Source organism: Tursiops truncatus, chromosome 1 (assembly GCF_011762595.2).
Source record: "Tursiops truncatus isolate mTurTru1 chromosome 1, mTurTru1.mat.Y, whole genome shotgun sequence".
In the NCBI taxonomy this organism is placed as follows: Eukaryota; Metazoa; Chordata; class Mammalia; order Artiodactyla; family Delphinidae; genus Tursiops; species Tursiops truncatus.
The window spans coordinates 171,297,488-171,315,293 of record NC_047034.1 but is presented as its reverse complement, the minus strand read 5'-3'; the positions used below and the strand labels follow the sequence as shown (position 1 = coordinate 171,315,293).

Below are 17,806 nucleotides of genomic sequence, written 5' to 3'. Positions count from 1 at the left end.
AGCGGCTTCTCTTTGTTGCAGAGCACGGACTCTAGGCATGTGGGCTTCGGTAGTTGTGGCTTGAGGCTCTACAGCGCAGGCTCAGTAGTTGTGGCGCACGGGCTTAGTTGCTCCGCGGCACGTGGGACCTTCCCGGACCAGGGCTCGAACCTGTGTCCCCTGCATTGACAGGTGGATTCTTAACCACTGCGCCACAGAGGAAAAGTCCCCCTTTGCCACTTAACTTCTGCTTAACTTAGACCTACTTAACCCCTCTGTGCCTAGTCTGAAAAATGGGATAATGATCGTACCTGCCTCGTCCATTTGTTGTGCAATTAAATAAGTGGGTTCTGGATGTTATCTTTTGGGCCTTATAATGGCCCACTGTGATGTTTCTGTGAATTTTCTAAATTCTTTTTTATTCCTGGCATTTTTTTCTTTGCAGTCCTAGAGGTTGTATTATGTAAGTTTGTCACCTCCTGGTAAAGCAGTATTTGTTGAAACAGCCTCTTTCTAACTTTGAGACTCCTCCTTGGATGGTGTATTCTGGGACTTGAAGTGCTAATCTGTACCTTATTTCTACGCCTTCATTATTTTGATGGACTTCTGTTATCTCTCCTGTAAGCCTTCATTTGGCAAAGTAGAAAAAGTCCATTTTCTTGTAGTTTTCCACAGTAATATGAGTCAACCATTAATCCCATGATTTGGAGAGAAGCAGGAGAGCAGCAGTGGCGGGAGCCAGGTCACTCTGATGAGCTCTTGGTTAGAGGTCTTTACCTTGGCCCGACCTCTGGGGAGTCTGTGCCATGAAGTTCTGTGGAAGAGATGCTATCCATGGTCACTGCCTCTGTACAGGATGGGCCCTTGAGCACTTCCTCTGCCTCCGGTGAATGATGGCAAACCAGCCTGTGGGGAAGAGTGCTGCAGGCGCTAGAGGTGAACATGGACCGTCCACCCCACCTGCTCCCAGGGGCTTCCCAGCTTGGAGCTGCACTGAGTCCGCTTGCCAAAGAAGCAGGCTCAGAGAGCCAGAGCTGGCTAATAGCCACTGTGACTTCTGCCCCAGCTGCAGAATTGGTTGATTTTAAGATTTAGGGGCCTCTTTTATACCCTTTTTCAGGCCTCACTCTGATCTTCTTCCCTTCAGGCCAACCAGGATCTCCCAACCTGAAGACAGCAGGCAGCCTAACAATGTGATCAGACAGCCTTTGGGTCCTGATGGATCACAAGGCTTCAAACAGCGCAGATAAACGCGGGCAGGGAAGGATGCCGCCGCCACCGCCGTCACCACCTCCTGGGTCGTCCGCTGCGGGTCGCATTGCCGTGGCAGACAGCTGGACTTGAGCAGAGGGAACGACCTGACTTACTTGCACTGTGATCCCCTTTGCTCCGCCCACTGTGACCTTGAACCCCATGCACTGTGACCTCCCTTTCCCCCCCTTCCCACTGTGATTGGCACTTCTACAAGGGCTGTCCCAAGTCCATGGAAAGGGAAAGGGTGGGGGTTAGAGGAGGGTTGGGGGGACCCACCAAGGACTCAGAGTAGAGTCAGACAGTGCCACTTGGCCGCTTGGGGTGAAGCCAGTGCCAGCAATAACAGTTTATCATGCTCATTAATTTGGGATTTCAAAACACAAATGAGAACTCCCGTCCACCCACCCTCAAGTGCATGTCTTCATCACTTAAAAGCAAGTTCCATTTGAAGATATCCTTTCTTTTTTTTTTTCTTTCCTTCCTATTTTTGTTTGTTTATACAAATATTTGATTTGCAAAAAAAAGTACATGGGAGGGGTTTTAGCAGTTTAATGAATTTTTAATTGAGAAAGGGTAGTTTGGTAGTCTACTTAAAAATGTTTCTGGTCAATCCACTAGAAACATTAACCAATAGGATTTTGGTGAGCTTAGCTTCTGTATTCCTACTGCCGCCGAGAAAAGGGGCAGGGCTCTGCAGCCCAGGACAGAGGAGCACCCCATGCCTATACCTCCCTCCCCGCAACTAAGTACCAGAGCATCTGGGCCCTACCTGGAGACTGGGCCAGCTCTGTAGGCTCAGAGAGCCTGGGGAGGGTGCCAACCCCTCACCTTTAGTATTTTGGGAGATAGGGAAAGTGAACAGACTTTCCCTTCCAAAACCCCTCAGGGTGGTTCCCTACCAGCTGGGCTTACTACTTCTAGAAGAGGGCAGGGAGTGAGGCTGCACTCCCGGGCTTTAGGAGTGAGGCTGCAAGCCTTGCTCAGTATTTTACTGTCAGCACAAGGAAAGCCAGGAGAGAGTCTGACTCCAGGACTCTGAGCCTCCTGCCTAGTGTGGTCAGAAGGTAGGTGGGTCTTCCCACTCCAGCAAGGCTTAGAACTCTCAGGGGTCTGTGGAGCACCATCTCTGTTGATGGCATCAGCTCGGTAACTCTACCCGGTACATTTCCCTTGTGAAATCACTACCTTGGGAGCAGACCATTCTGAATAACATTTGGGGAAAGACAAGCTGTGCATTGCAAAGACTGGTAATGACAGACGGGTTCCCCATAGGCCTAGGTTACCCTCGACCCCTTTTTCCAGAGCAAGGGCCTGGAATGAAGGCAGTTTCCCCTCGGTCTTTGGAGCCTGGAGATTTGCTTTGGCTCTTTGAGGTGGAAGAGGCTTAGGGGGCCCAGCCCAGAGCATCTGTGTGTATACAATCTGGTCCCTCTCAGGCTGTCCGATCTCTTCCGTTCCACTTCGCCTTATATCCCTCAGCCAGCCAGACGGCCTCCTTGCTCAGCAGATGAGTTTTGGAGTGGTTGGTGTGACATTTGTGATGAGGGCAGCTCGCGGTGGCCAAGGTGGCAAGCTAGGTCTTGCAGGCTCACTCCACCTTTGGTTTGCTGGCTCTCAGCCTTGCCCTGTGGGGATGTCAGCCGGGCCCAGCAAGCCTTGGCCCACTACATCTTCCCATTAGGAGGAAAGGTCAGCTGTCGGTTAAGTCAGTAACTAGTCCATAGCACAGGCTTATAACTGCGTGAAGCCAGGATATTGTCCGTGAGCAGAGCTGGAACAAAGCTTCAGTCAGTAAGAACCCACAGAACATTGAATGGTGCCCACATTGCTGTTCTGAGGGGAAGTGACCTCCAGGAGTGGGCAAGGGAGAAGGTTGCTGCTGTCTTTACAGTTCCACTGCCCTGACCAAGTTTCCGCATTCTAAACGGATAGTGTCCATCCCTCATGTAATAGTGGTTTCTGGCCCAAGATGAGACTGTCCTCTTCAGTTGGAGAAGGTACAGAGGTAGGCCAGGTGGGAAGGCCAGAAGTGCTGACTGCTCAGCTGTCGGGACCGCCTGTCCTTGCTGCCCTCCTCTAGTGGGAGCCAAGGGGAGGCTGGCTGATGGGTGTCTGTGGATCAAGGATGTAGTAGGGACTGATGCTCCCACCTCCCTGCAGCCAAAGATGGGGCTCTGCCCGCTGTGTGCCTATCACCACCCACCAGCGGTCATGTCCTGGCTTCCCAGATGGAGAGGTGACAGGCAACATTTTAAAGAGAAAGAAATGAAAACAGGAAACTATTGTGTTGGGGGGAGGTGGGAGGGGAGATGAGAGAACGGTTTGGATTTTGTGTGTGTGTTTGTGGTTGTTTTGGGGGTTTTTTGGGGGGGGTAGTTGTCTGTAACTTTCCTTAAGTGCTTTTTTTTTTTTTTTTTTTTTTTAATTTTTTAAAAGTAAGCTGCAGGCTTTGGCTTGGAAAACCCCAGGGGAGTTGGGGGCAGAAACCTGAGGCTGCTGCCCCTTTATCTGCCTTCATGGTACTGTCCCCTTCCCCCAGCTCCTCCCTGACTCCGTGAGCCAGGCCTCAGACCTTCCAGCTAACTGCTTCCCATGAGCCACTACTCTGATGTCAGCCTATAACCAAAGGAGCTGGGGGTCTGGGCCTGGTGACCAACCCTTCTCCGCCCACTCAGTCAGGGTGCTCCCCACCTGCAGGCAGGAGGCAACACCCTATCTGCTACCATCAGCCCCTTCCAGAGCCCACTGCCTCACCCCACCCTGTCTAGCCCAGCCGTACCCTGCTCTGCCCCATCTGGGGATGCTCTGCTCAGGGATGGGCCGGCAGGGCTGCCCCAGCCTCCCTGGTAGGCAGAGACTCTGGAAACCTCTGGGGTCCTGTTTTCGGCCATGTGATCCCAGGGGTGCATATGGGCCCCTTGGGTATCTGAACAGAAGGGCATGGGAGGGAGGGCCGCACCCCTGCAGTCCTGCTCTGCTGGTCTAGCGGGTAGCTGCCCACCCTACCCCACCCCGCACCGCGGGCTCCTGAGTTGGCAGATTAAGCATTTTATAAATTGTATTTTAAATACATGTTTTAAACTTGTCAGAACCTTGTCCTCATTTCAGTTTCTGGCCTCCTAACCTCTTGCTGTGGCTGCTTGTTTAACCACTGGGAAGCTATCTCTGCTCAGTCCTAGGGAGGGGCTCTCGCTTTGAGTAATAGGCCTGGGGTGGTGTATGGATTGGGGCCACGGACCCACATGCTTAGGCTCCAAGGGAAGGGCACCCCTGGGTCCTGGCCCTCTGTTGGTGAGAGCATGGCTGAGGCCCCTCCTGCCCTTCCACAGGGTCTGTCCGTTTTAGGGGCCAGTGTCTTTCCCAGGTACTTCCATTATGTTCACCATTCCCTTCAAGCAAGTGGGAAAGAGAATTCCTGCCCTTATGGGACTCCTAGTCCAAGGCGTGGAGGCACCCATCTGAGAATAGTCCCAGCTCTGTGCTTTGAGAGTGCACAGGAGGTCAAGACTTTGAACCCAGGGCCACCTCTAGCAGGACTCCTGACCCTCGGCGGTGTTTTGAGGCGAGTCTTGCTTCAGGGGCTCCGAAGCCTGAGGGAGACTGAGGCCCTCCGCTCTGAGAGCCGAGTGGAAGGGTGAAAACCTGGGGCCTTCCCTGGCACCAGGCACAGAGGCTGAGGTTCTTGTTGTTTATTGGCTTACCAGGCCACAAAAGCAAAATCCAGCAGCAGTCCCTGCCTGATGACCCGTCCGTCTGCAGGCCCTGATTGCTAAGCTGCCCAGAGTCAGGACTCCGCAGGGTCAGTGGGTTCGAGCCGGCACAGAACTGAGCCACTTTTCGGCTGTCAGAGCTGGGTTCCCTAGGGAGAGAGGTGGAAGAGAAGGGTGGGAGGAAGTGAACCACCCCATGTACCCAAGGGGAGAGGAGTCCTTCCCAGGGAGGTGATGGGGCCAGCAGTCGGGCTCAGAGGCCTGATTCCAAGTCCAGTGTTCTTTTATCCCAGGATGCCTGGAAGAGGACTCCTGCAGGGGAAGCTTCCCTCCACCCAGCTGCTAAGCCTGTTTCCTACTACTCCTAACATGGAATCAGACTCAGGCAAAGGACTTAAACCCCCTGCATGAGAAAGGCAGGTAGTGCTACCGAGTCCCGGGCACAGAAAGGCGTAAGTACCATGACTTAGGAACAATCTACCTGGGACACAGACACTCAAAGGTTAGTTTCTTCCCCCTTCCATCCTTTCCCCTTTTTCCTCCCTGGAACAACAGTCTCTGAGGCATCTCTTGGAAGGATGGATTTCCCTTGGGTTAGGCCAGGGACTTCATAAGGAAGGAGGTGGATGGGCCTGGGCTGCAGTCCCTGCCCTCTGGGTACCCACCTGCTTCCTTGAGATCTAGTCTGGAAGAAGAGGCTACGGGTGTCAGGGCCCAGGCTTGTGGGGGTACACAGCTCCAGCATGTAGTGGCTGCCCTGCTTCCGGCGGACCGTATTGTCCAGCCTCGGGCAGAGTGGGATGCAAGGCACCTGGGCATAGGGGCTTTGCAGGTTGGCAGCTGGCAAAGGTGGAAGAGGCAGGAGAGGGGAATGTTTCAGAGCACGTCCAGTGCTGGGAGGCAGGCAGACCCATGTGAAATCCCAGCTTTGCCACATAACGACCTGGGTGCGTTTGGGCAAGTAACTTAACCTCTCTGAGCTTCTGCATAAGCTGGAGCTGATGGTGGTATCCGCCTCAGAGTTGATGATGAGGATTAAAGGGATAATATATGCAAAGCACTCAGCTAAATGCTGAGAACAGTGTAAGGGCTAATACCTGTTTAAAAAGGAGCACATGTCTTTGGGATGAGTCCTGGCAGAGTCTGATAGGCACACTCTACAGACTCTAGAAAGCTTCTAGCCCATCACTTGGCACACAGTAGAAGTCTACTATTATGGGAAGGTAACCTTGCCCAGAGGAAAGAGCACAGGTTTTAGAGTCAGACCTGGGTATAATCTCCCCTTTCTGACACATGCTAGCTGTGGGACCTTGGGCAAGTTGCTTAAACTTCAGTTTTCTCATCGTGAATACGTGGGGTAAGTATGTGATTATGAGGATTAAATTCTAGCATGTCTGCAAAGGGCTTAGCATAGTGAGTGACCCCAGAGGGTGCTCAATAAATGATGAGGTGGGATTGCTAAGCACTCTTCCTCCTCAGTCCAGGCTCTTGGGACCAACCTGTGCTCAGGGCTAAGGCTCAGGGGAAAGGGTGTGCGGAAGGCTGGAGATGGGTGGTGATTATCAGCCAGCTGGCTGATGGCACACAGTTAAGCCCGAAGTGGGAAACCATGTCTCAGCTCCTGGGCCTGGCTGTGTGGCACCCAGGGCCCTCACCATAGTTCTGCTGCTTCAGCTGGCTCAGGATCCTGAGGGCTCTTCGTTCTGGGACTTCCAAGGAGTCTGCCTGCTGCGGGTTGTAGGGAAGCTTCTTCTGGGACTGCAGCTGGCCAATGGCCGGTTCCATCCCTCGGGCCTTACAGGTGCCTTCCTTCAGCTTCTTCTGGTAATAGCTGGGGAGGCAGTGCCACCCAGCTCAGCCCAGCCGTGTTTAATTCACCCTCCTCCTCCCTCACTCTTTCTGAGCCCCTGTTCTGTCTGGCCAGCTCAGGAGCAGGGCCACAAGAGATCTGGGTTTTAGTCCTGGCTCAACTATTAACTTCCTGTAACTGTGGGCGAGTCACTGCTCTGCTCTGGGTCTCGGTCACCCCTATAAAGTGGGGGGAAATGGTTATCTCTGCCAGTCATTGGAAGTCACTTCTCTAAGCAGATCAGTCAGCGTTTTTTATGGGGTTAAAAACAAAGATTAAATAACAAGACCCATTAAGCATTCAGCAAATTGACTCAAGGAAAGAGCTTGGTAAATGTTGCCCATGATTTCTATCACTGGTATTTTTACTTAGATGTGCAAGTGCTTTGTAAGCCAGCTGTGCAGTTAACTCCTCCTCATCTTCCAGATCGCAGTTTAAAGGCCATCTCTTCCAGGAAGTCCTCTCTCCTCCAATAGATGGGTTAGGCTCCCACTATAGGCCCCCTGACAACTTGTACTTAACCCTATCACAGCCCACTTAATACTCTTAACTCATCACTACTTGCCTTTTCCCCACTAGACTGCAGCACCATTCATTCATTCATTCAAATATTTATTGAGTGTTTACTGTATGCTGGCCACTCACCTAAATGCTTGGGAAAGAGCAGTGCAGGAGATATTCATATAAGGTCCTTGTGTCATCTCTCAGCCCCACCTCTTAGTCCAGCCACTGTCATAGCAACCACTTCTACGTGGGCCTCAACCAGCTCTGCACAGGGACAACCTGGCCCAGTCTCACCTCAGATCTTACCTCTTGCTGCTTGCTCCAGAGCCTCTCTGACACACATGCGCCCCAGAAGTGCAGGGGAGTTAAACATCTGTGTGGGGCACCCTTGACAAAGGAGCCAGCAGCTGAGGTATACAGGCTCCTGTCTCTTCCCCTGATGGTTCTGAGCCACCATTCATCGTCTCCTCAGAAGATCCTGGGGACGGCTGGCTCAGTAGCACATCATTGTATTGGCTCCTCCTCCTTCTGTGTTCATGTCCCTTCCCTCACGTCTGCTCCCTGGTATCACTTTTTAAATCAACCACCTAGGCACATATCTAGTGGGAGAGTCGGACCATGAACAAGTAAATAAATTATGGTACCATGTGGGGAGTGATGGGTGTTCTGAGAGAAAGTAAAAGCTGAGTAGGAGGTAGTGATGAGCTATTTTGTCCATAGTAGTCAGTGAAAGTCTCGAGGTGGTGGCATTTGAGCAAAATGAGGGGAGGAACCAAGCTAAGTGGATATCGGGAGGAAGCCTCTTTCAGGCAGAGGGAATGGCTTGTGAAAAGGCCAGGAGGCGTGAAAGAGCTTGGTGAGCTCTAAGAACAGAGAGGTGCTAGAGCTTGTGTGTGAGGGAGAAGGGGGTAGAAATGGGCAGCAGGATGGGGGGGCCAGACTACCTGAGACTTTGTAGGCAGTGATGAAGGCTAGGCATGCTACTCAGAGTGTTAGGAAGCCCGTAGGGCTTAAGCAGGTGGTTCTGCTAGGACCTCTGCCTATCCCTGAAGCCTGGAATTTTGGGTTTTAATGAGCTTCACACAGAGAAAATAGAAAATGAATACCAGAGCCCTCAAATGGAGATTGGATCTAGACCCCTGTGTAGAATTAGAACCTGAAAAGACAGCATCCTGAGTAAAAAGATGGACTAGGAAATAACTTCACCCCACAGGGGCCAACAGGACATGAGCAGAGTGTGTGCAACTTTCTCAGTCGCCATTTTAAAGGAAACTGCTTGCTCTCTACTTCCTCTCCTTCCCCTTCTTATGGGCTTGAATTTAGATGTGTTGCTGGTAAATTGGCTTAGGATTGACCTAGGGAATGGCGGAAGAATAAGTGGGAAAGAAACTGGGTGCTTGAGCAACCTTGCCTTCCTGCCTGCTTCCTCCAAGCCATCAATATGAGAGAAATAAACTATATTGTTTGAACTGTATGTAGTACATTGGGGTCTATTCCTTAATGAATACACTAATCTAGAATTCTGTACCTAGCTAAATTATTCAGTAAGTGTGATGGTAGAATAAACAATGTTGTAGACATACAAAATCTCAGAACTCATGCCTCCCATTCATCCTTTCTCAGGAAGGTACTGGAGGGCATGTTCTTCCAAAATGAGGGCATAAACCAAAAAGAAAAGGAAGATATACATACAGAAAATAAGAAATCTAACACAGGAGAAAGACAAAAGTTAAAGGAAGATGGTGAAGGGAGATCCCACAATGGCAGTGCAACGGCCATAGAGGACAACCAGTTTAGGTTGGATCACTATAGCTTAAAAGACAAAACTTTCAAGGGCTGGCATTCCCATATCTGTCGCTGAATTACTGCCTTTCTAACCCCAAAAAGCTACTGGTGAAACATGCTCCCGTTATTATTTTTTTTAAGCAAATCAAACCAAGAAAGAGTAAGCAAATCAAGGAAAAGTAAGACATGTGATCCAGTAGACAGAATTCCAATCAGAGGAAAGGAAGAAAGAATTCCTAGGATGACAACAGACTCCCAAGATGACGGCTCTGCAGCATGCCTAAGAAGAAATTAATCCAAAAATGAGAAAAATGGAATTATTTAGAAAATGCCTCCAAGAAAAAGAAGCTCTAGGAAGGTACAAGAATTGTCAGTGAGTACAAAGAAAAAAAAAAACATCAAGGCAATTGTCAACTTTTAGGAAATGAAAAAATAAGAAAGGAAATGAAATCATTATATAAAAAATGCTCAGCTATGAATAATTGTGTAGCCATAATATTAGAAACCCCAAATATTTAGTAAAAAAATGATAATATATTTGAATGGGGAAGGAGGAGCTGAGGGGATAGTTGTATCAGACAGCTAAATTCTTACCGTAACAAGAAGTCAGTAGATACAAGTCTAAAAATCATTAACCAAAATGTTGTAGTACATCCATATTATGTAGAAGTAACTGCCAGAAATATTCAAGAAGAAAGAGAAAGCCTGGAGAGGGTGTGGAGAAAAGGGAACCCTGCTACGTTATTGGTGGGAATGTAAATTGGCACAAACCACTATGAAAGACAGTATGGAGGTTCTTTTAAAAACTAAAATTAGAGTTACCATATGATCTAGCAATCCCACTCCTGGGCATATATCTGGAAAAGCTGAAAATTCTAATTCAAAAAGATACATGCACTCCAATGTTCATAGCAGAACTATTTACAATAGCCAAGACATGGAAGCAACCCAAATGTCCATCAGCAGATGACTGGATAAAGATGATAAAATATAAAATGGAATAAAAAAAGAATGAAATAATGCCTTTTGCAGCAACATGGATGGACCTAGAGATTATCATACTAAGTGAAGTCAGAGAAAAGACAAATATCATATGATATCACCTGTATGTGGAAAATTAAAAAATGATATAAATGAACTTATTTACAAAACAGAAATAAACTCACAGACATAGAAAACAAACTAATTGGTACCAAAGGGGTAAGTGGGGGGGTGATAAATTAGGACTTTGGGTTAAAATATACACACTACTATATAGAAAATAGATAAACAACAAGGACCTACTGTATAGCACAGGGAAATATATTCAATATCTTGTAATAACCTATAATGGAAAAGAATCTGAAAAAGAATATATGTATATATGTAACTGAATCACTTTGCTGTACACCTGAAGCATTGTAAATCAACTGTACTTCAATTAAACAAAACAAACAAACAAAAGAACCTCCCCACAAAGAAAATAAGGTCCAAGCGGCTTCACTGTAAGTTCTGTCAAACCTTTAGAGGAGACTGAATACCAAGATTTCATGAACTCTTTCAGGACATGAGAGCACGTAACTCATTTTATGATGCCAGCATTATACTAACAGGAACACTAGATATCACCCAAAAAGCAAGTTAACGACCAATATCTCCTTTGAACATAGGTGCCAAAATTCTTAACAAAATAGCAGGTTGAATCCAGTAATATATTAAAAGGATGATACATTACAACTAAGTGGAGTTTTTCCAAAGAATGCAGTTAGTTTACATTGAAAAATCAGTTTTATCTACTATATTAACAGAATGTAAGAGAAAAACCTTATAATCATCTCAAGATGCAGAAAAAGCATTTGACAAAATTCAACTCCCATTCATAATAAAAACTCTCAGCAAACTAGAAATAGAAAGGAACTTCCTCAACATGATAAAAGTATCTACGAAAATCCTGCAGCTAAAATCAAGCTTAATGGCGAAAGATTGATTGCTTCCCCCATGATCAGGAGCAAGGCAAAAATGTTTGCTGTCATCACTTTTGTTTTACTTAAGGTCTTAGCCAGTGCAATAAAACAAGCAAAAGGAATAAATGCTAATGGATTGGAAAGGAAGAAGTAAAGCTGTCTTTATTCACAGATGACATCATTGTGTGTGTAAAAATCTTAAGAAATCTATTATAAAAAGCTACCAGCACTAATAAGTGAATTTAGCAAGGTCATAGGATACAAGATCAATATACAACAATAAACTATACTTCTATAATACCAGCAATGAGCAATAGGAAAATGGAAACATCTACAACAGTATAAAATATGAAATACTTATGGATATATATATATATATATATATTTTTAAACTTCTTAACCGTGAACTCTCATGCTTTGCAGAGGTCTAAACTCTCAGCACCTTATCACTACTTATGGGTATATTCAACAAAATATGTAAAAGATCTATATCTTGAAAACTACAAAATCCTGCTGAAATTAGAGACCTAAATAAGTGAAGAGTTACACCATATTCATGGACTGAAAGACTTGTCATTATTAAGATGTCATTTCTCCCAAAATGAACATATAGATTCAATGCAATCCCAACAAAATACCAGCAGCCTCTTTTATAGAGATTGACAAACTGATTCTAAAATTTATATAGAAATGCAAAGGACCTAGAATAGACCAGGATCTAGAACTCTTTGAAAAAGAACAAGTTGGAGGACTTACTCTACCTGATTTGAATACTTACTATAAAGCTGTAGTAATCAAGACCTATGTGGTATTTGCAGAAATATAGACACAGGAAGAGAATAAAGAATCCAGAGGTAAACCCAAGTGTATATGGTTAATTAATTTGGGGGGGGGGGACTTTCTATTTATAGTGTATTTTTTTTCTTAACTAAGGTTTTTTTTGATAGACTTTTTTAGATTCACAGAAAATTGAGTGGAAAGTACAGACAGTTCCCATTTACCCGCTGCCCTTCCCCCACACACACACCCACAGACTCCCCCATGATCAACATCCCCCACCAGAGTGGTACATTTGTTACAACTGAAGAACTTACACTGACGTATCATTATTACCATAAGGCCATAGTTTACCTTAGGATTCGCTCATAGTGTTGTACATTGTATAACGTTGTGACAAATGTGAAATGACATGTATCTACCATTATGGTAATACAGAATAGTTCCATTGCTCTAAAAATCTGTGCTCCACTTCCCTCCGCCTCTCCCCTCACTCCAGTAAGCACTGATCTTTTTACTGTCTCCATTGTTTTGTCTTTTCCAGAATGTCACATAGTTGGAACTGTAAAGTATGCAGCCTTTTCAGATCAGTTTTTTTCACGTAGCAATATGCATTTAAGTTTCCTCTGTCTTTTCATGGTTTGATGGCTCTTATTAGTGCTGAATATTCCACTATGTAGGTGTAGCACAGTTAATTTTGTGTGGACTAAGTTTTCAGTTCTTTTGGGTAAATACCAAGGAGCACAATTGCTGGATCATATTGTAAGAGTTTGTTTAGTTTTGTAAGAAACCACCAAACTGGAACTTCACTGATGGTACAGTGGTTAAGAATCCGCCTGCCAGTGCAGGGGACATGGGTTCGATCCCTGGTCCGGGAAGATCCCACATGCCGCAGAGCAACTAAGCCTGTGCGCCACAACTACTGAGCCTGTGCTCTGCCTGCATGCCACAACTACTGAAACCCACGCACCTAGAGCCCAAGCTCCACAACAAGAGAAGCCACCGCAATGAGAAGCCCGCACACTGCAACTAGAGAAAGCCCATGTGCAGCAACGAAGACCCAATGCAGACAAAAATAACTTAATTAATGAATTAAAAAAAAAAAACCACCAAACCGTCTTCTAAAGTGGCTGTACCATTTTGCATTCCCACCAGAAATGAAACGAGTTCCTTTTTTTAAATAGATTTATTTTTTAAATTTATTTATTTTTGCTGCATTGGGTCTTGCATGTTTATTTATGCGCATATATATATGTATATATAATATGTAAGTAATGTTTTTCTACTCCAGATGGTCTTGATAAAAATTAACTTGTAAGAGAGCTGTATTTAATTGGCTTAAAGAAAGGGGAAAAAAAGCTTATGTAAATTAAGACTAGTCAAACAAGCATATGTTATCTCTACCAGATGTTTAACATTATAATGCTATGAATTCAACCTAAGAACAAAATGCACAATTAAAGTGCACTGTTTGATGTTTGTCAACCATGACAGTAAATTAAAAGTAAAAAAGAATGGAGAGAGCCATACGTTTAACTTTCTAGGTTCTTTGTCTCTGTGATTTCTTTTTTTCTTTTTTAATTTTGTCCGCGCTGTGCAGCTTGTGAGATGGTTCCTGGACCAGGAATTGAACCCAGGCCTCCACGGTGAAAGCGCCAAATCCTAACCACTAGGCCACCAGGGAACTCTTTGTGATTTCTGATACTTGCCTGATTTGTCCACAAAGAAACTAATATATATATACACACGCACACTAATATATATATACACACACTAATATGTATATTAGTATATATTAGACCTGAATCACTTTGCTGTACACCTGAAACTAACACAGCATTGTAAATCAACTACACTTCAATAACAAAAAAAATTTTTACAGACAAATTAGTCTTACTTTGATTATCTGATAAAAATGGAACTGATTGTGGAGAGAAAAATTCTGTGTTTCAATAAAAGCTATAACACCCCTTTGTAGGTTGCTGAACAGTTAGTTCACTTTGAGCTTTTTGTCTTCTTTATAAACTGGCTCCTGCCACTTGTATTCACAAAGTGAATCAACATTTCTAGTTTCCCTCCACCCTCCTGACCTGGCATCACTGAAAACTAGGACTGCCCTTTTCCCAATGCCCTGCAAGCTAAAGCAACTTAATATAAACGTCCATAAGAAAAAATCACTGCAACAGATCATGTATAACAACCCTGTATGCCTGCTGCTGTTAGTTCACGGGAACACCCAGTGCCGTCACCAAAGACATTCAAACTGCAAGCCAGAAAATTCATCAGAGAGCCACCAGATAGCCTCACTCCACCTTTTTTTTTTCTTTTTTGGCCACTGTGTGGCATGCAGGATCCGAGTTCCCCAACCAGGGATCGAACCCGTGCCCCCTGCTGTGGAAGCGCAGAGTTTCAACCACTGGACTGCCAGGGAAGTCCCTCCACCATCTGAAGATGCTTTGAGACTGACATGTAAGAATCTCACAATTAACTGCCCTCTGGTCTCAGAAACTGAGTTTACAATTTATTCTAACCATTAACCTCTGTTTCTCTTTTTCCAAAGAAATGCCCCTCAGTAAATGCTTGCTAGCAGCTCACCATATAAAGGCCTAAGTTAGGCGGGTGCCCTACTCCCACCTATACCATTGCCTCCTAAAGTGAGCTCCGACTGTCACTGAACTGACCTGTTCTCAGGACTAAGAGACGGATCCAGGGAAATACAGGATCATGTGCTTAGATTTGTTCTTTCCTGCTTGTTCCAATCTGTGTTTTCCTCCCCCTTTCACAGATCTCTTTGCAACTTCTAACCCGACTTTTTCTCCACGGCCACCAACTCGGCTTTTAATAGATGAACCTTCTAGGGAAGTGCCAGATGGAGGGAAGGAAGGAGTTTAGGACATGCCGTCCCAATATGTGCCACTTCAGCATGTTGATTATTTTGAGTTAAAGGCACTTGAAAAACAGTAGATGCAAGAAGGGTCCACTGACTTTTTCTTTTTAAAAGCAGGAGACAAAATTCCCAGGTGAAAGCTGCCCTCCCTGAACCAGGAGGAAGAAACATTCTTATCACAAGAGAGGAAGAGGGAACTTCGCGGCGGTCCAGCGGTTAGGACTCTGTGCTTTCACTGCCGAGGGCCAGTGTATACGTGTGGTGCGGCCAAAGGAAAAAAAAAGAGTCCAGGCCAAGAGAACTCTGTACAAACAGACATGGTTAAAATAACTCTTATCTTCCTAATTCTGCCCATATATATATATATATATATATATATATATACACACACACACATATATATATATATATTTTAGACTGTGCTGGGTCTTCATTGCTGCGCACGGGCTTTCTCTAGTTGCAGCGAGCGGGGGCTATGCCTCGTTGCAGTGCGCGGGCTTCTTATTGCGGTGGCTTCTCGTTGCACAGCACAGGCTCTGGGCGCACGGGCTTCAGTAGTTGTGGCACACAGGCTCAGTAGTTGTGGCTCGTGGGCTCTAGAGTGCAGGCTCAGTAGTTGTGGTGCACGGGCTTAGTTGCTCCGCAGCATGTGGGATCTTACGGGCCAGGGCTCGAACCCGTGTCCCCTGCATTGGCAGGCGGATTCTTAACCACTGCGTCACCAGGGAAGCCCCTGCCCATATGTTTTAGTTACTCTTCTACAGTTGCTACTCTTTTCATCCTTGTATGCAAGCCCCTCGGGCTTGTCAGTTCTTTGGGTCTTCATTATTCTTGTCAGGGCTCCCATGTGCGTGTAAGTTAAACTTGTATGCTTTTCTCCTGTTGGTCTGTCTTACATCAGTCCCAGCTGGAAGCTCTAAGAGGGTAAAGGAAAATTTTACCTCCCCTACACACTAAATGTCATTTTTTACTTGAAAAAAGGACAAACTATGGTTATGCAGCCTTGCGTATTTTGGCAGGTATTTTCTCGAAAATGGATGAAGTTAGCCCATCCTTTCAAGGAAAAGAGCTGACAGCATTTGTTACCTATGACAAAATGAAAGCTTTCAAGTAAAAAATTAGAATTTGGGAAAGCAAATCTATTATCATGGGACTTCCCTGGTGGCCCAGTGGTTAAGACTCCGAGCTCCCCATGCAGGGGGCCCGGGTTCGATCCCTGGTCAGGGAACTCAGATCCCCACATACTGCAACTAAGCCCGAGTGCTCTAGAGGCCACACACTGCAACTAGAGAGCCCGCACACCGCCACGAAGAGCCTGAGTGCCCACGTGCCACAATGAAGACCCAGTGCAGCCAAAATAATATAAATAATAAATAAAATTTTAAAAATCCATTATAATAAGCATGTGTCATATGCATGTTCATACACAGAATAGTTTATAACAGTCAAATGAGTGAACTGAACTGTAGCCTCACACGACACTTCTAATATTTAAAAACGTTTGTGGCTTGTGGAATCTTAGTTTCCCAACCAAGGATCTAACTTGGGCCCCAGCAGTGAGAGCGCCAAGTCCTAACCACTGGACCGTCAGGGAATTCCCTAAAGACTTGTCTGACATTAGGGGTGATATTAATAATTATACATATAATATATGGAATAACTACAATGAAATGTGTCAACATTTAGAAGATACGCAATATGTTCTAAATGAACAATGCATGTTACAAAAGCCATTTATGGGAAAAGATCCATTTAAACTACAAAAACAATAGATTTTTTATTTAAAAGAGTACAACGAGGGTACTTCCCTGGCGGTGCAGTGAATAGGACTCCGTGCTCCCAATATAGGGGGCCCGGGTTCGATCCCTGGTCAGGGAACTAGATCCCACATGCATGCTGCAACTAAGAGTTCGCCTGCCACAACTAAGGAGCCCTGGAGCTGCAACTGAGGAGCCTGCCGGCCGCAACTAACACCCCACACAACCAAATAAATAAATATTTTTTTTAAAAAGTACAACGAACAGTTCACAGATATGGCATCAGATTCCATATTGCAACCAACTTTTAAGACACTACTGCTCGTCAAGTTTGGTGTACTATCAAAGAAAACTACCTCCATGATATATGGGATATTAAATGAAAAGGCTATTAAAATACTTTTTCCAATTACATATTTGTGTGAGGCCGGATTTCTTCATATTCTTCAACCAAAACAACAGATTGAATGCAGAAGCATATAGGAAAATCCAGCCAACTTCTTTTATGCCAGACACTGAAGAGATTCTCAATATTGTAAAGCAATGCCATTCTTCTCATTAACTTTCTTGTTTGTTTGTTTTGGAAAATATCGTTATTTTTTCATTTAAAATGTTTTTTTTCTATTAACATGTAATGGGGTTATCTTTGTTAAATAAATTAATATTTTTTAGATCTCTCAGTTTTAAGTTCATATATAGAAAATATTGACAGTTTCCTAGATGAAAAAGTTTTAAAACTGCTGCTCTTGAGAAACTCTTGCCCAGGTATCCTGGAAACATATACAAAATTTTAACACTGTTTCTACCATGGCTGGAAACTGAACATAGACCTAATGTCCATCTGCAGAACAAATACATATATTATGATGTAGTCATACCAGATAATAGTATGTAGCAGTGAAAGTGATAAATGATCTACAGCTATGCATAAGAACATGGATGAGTCACAAATACCTAACACTGAGAAGAAAAAGTAACAGAGGACTTACAGTATGAGTCCACTCCGATAGAGGTAAAAAAATTTGGAAAGCTAAACAATAAGGTATTCAGGAATACAAACAAGTGTGAGTCAAAATTTAAAAGTGCCACTGCAGGGCTTCCCTGGTGGTGCAGTGGTTAAGAATCCGCCTGCCCATGCAGGGGACACGGGTTCAAGCCCTGGTCCGGGAAGATCCCACATGCCGTGGAGCAACTAAGCCCATGCGCCACAACTACTGAGCCTGTGCTCTAGGGCCTGTGTGCCACAACTACTGAGGCCACGTGCCATAGCTACTGAAGCCCGTGTGCCTAGAGCCCATGCTCCACAACAAGAGAAGCCACTGCCATGAGAAGCCCGCACACAGCAACGAAGAGGAGCTCCC

General features: G+C 45.3%; 2 protein-coding genes across 11 annotated transcripts in view; one reads left to right on the top strand and one right to left on the bottom strand.

The window, feature by feature from the left end:
- The window catches only part of SZRD1 (SUZ RNA binding domain containing 1), a 39,426-nt gene extending 22,306 nt beyond the window's left edge, over positions 1–17,120 (top strand). For 7 of the 10 annotated variants that reach the window (XM_019918894.3, XM_019918895.3, XM_073795404.1 and 4 more), the window contains one exon: positions 1,127–17,120. In XM_019918894.3, coding sequence (XP_019774453.1) covers positions 1,127–1,229 — 103 coding nt within the window. In that variant the 3' untranslated portion in view covers positions 1,230–17,120. The remainder of the gene's footprint in view (positions 1–1,126) is intronic. The other 3 variants (XR_012327766.1, XR_012327767.1, XR_012327762.1) reach the window with 3 other exon arrangements.
- Positions 5,034–17,806, bottom strand: part of SPATA21 (spermatogenesis associated 21) — a 32,267-nt gene continuing 19,494 nt past the window's right edge. Inside the window, 4 exon segments of the mRNA XM_073804634.1 lie at positions 5,034–5,069; positions 5,071–5,092; positions 5,609–5,783; positions 6,599–6,774. Coding sequence (XP_073660735.1) covers positions 5,034–5,069; positions 5,071–5,092; positions 5,609–5,783; positions 6,599–6,774 — 409 coding nt within the window.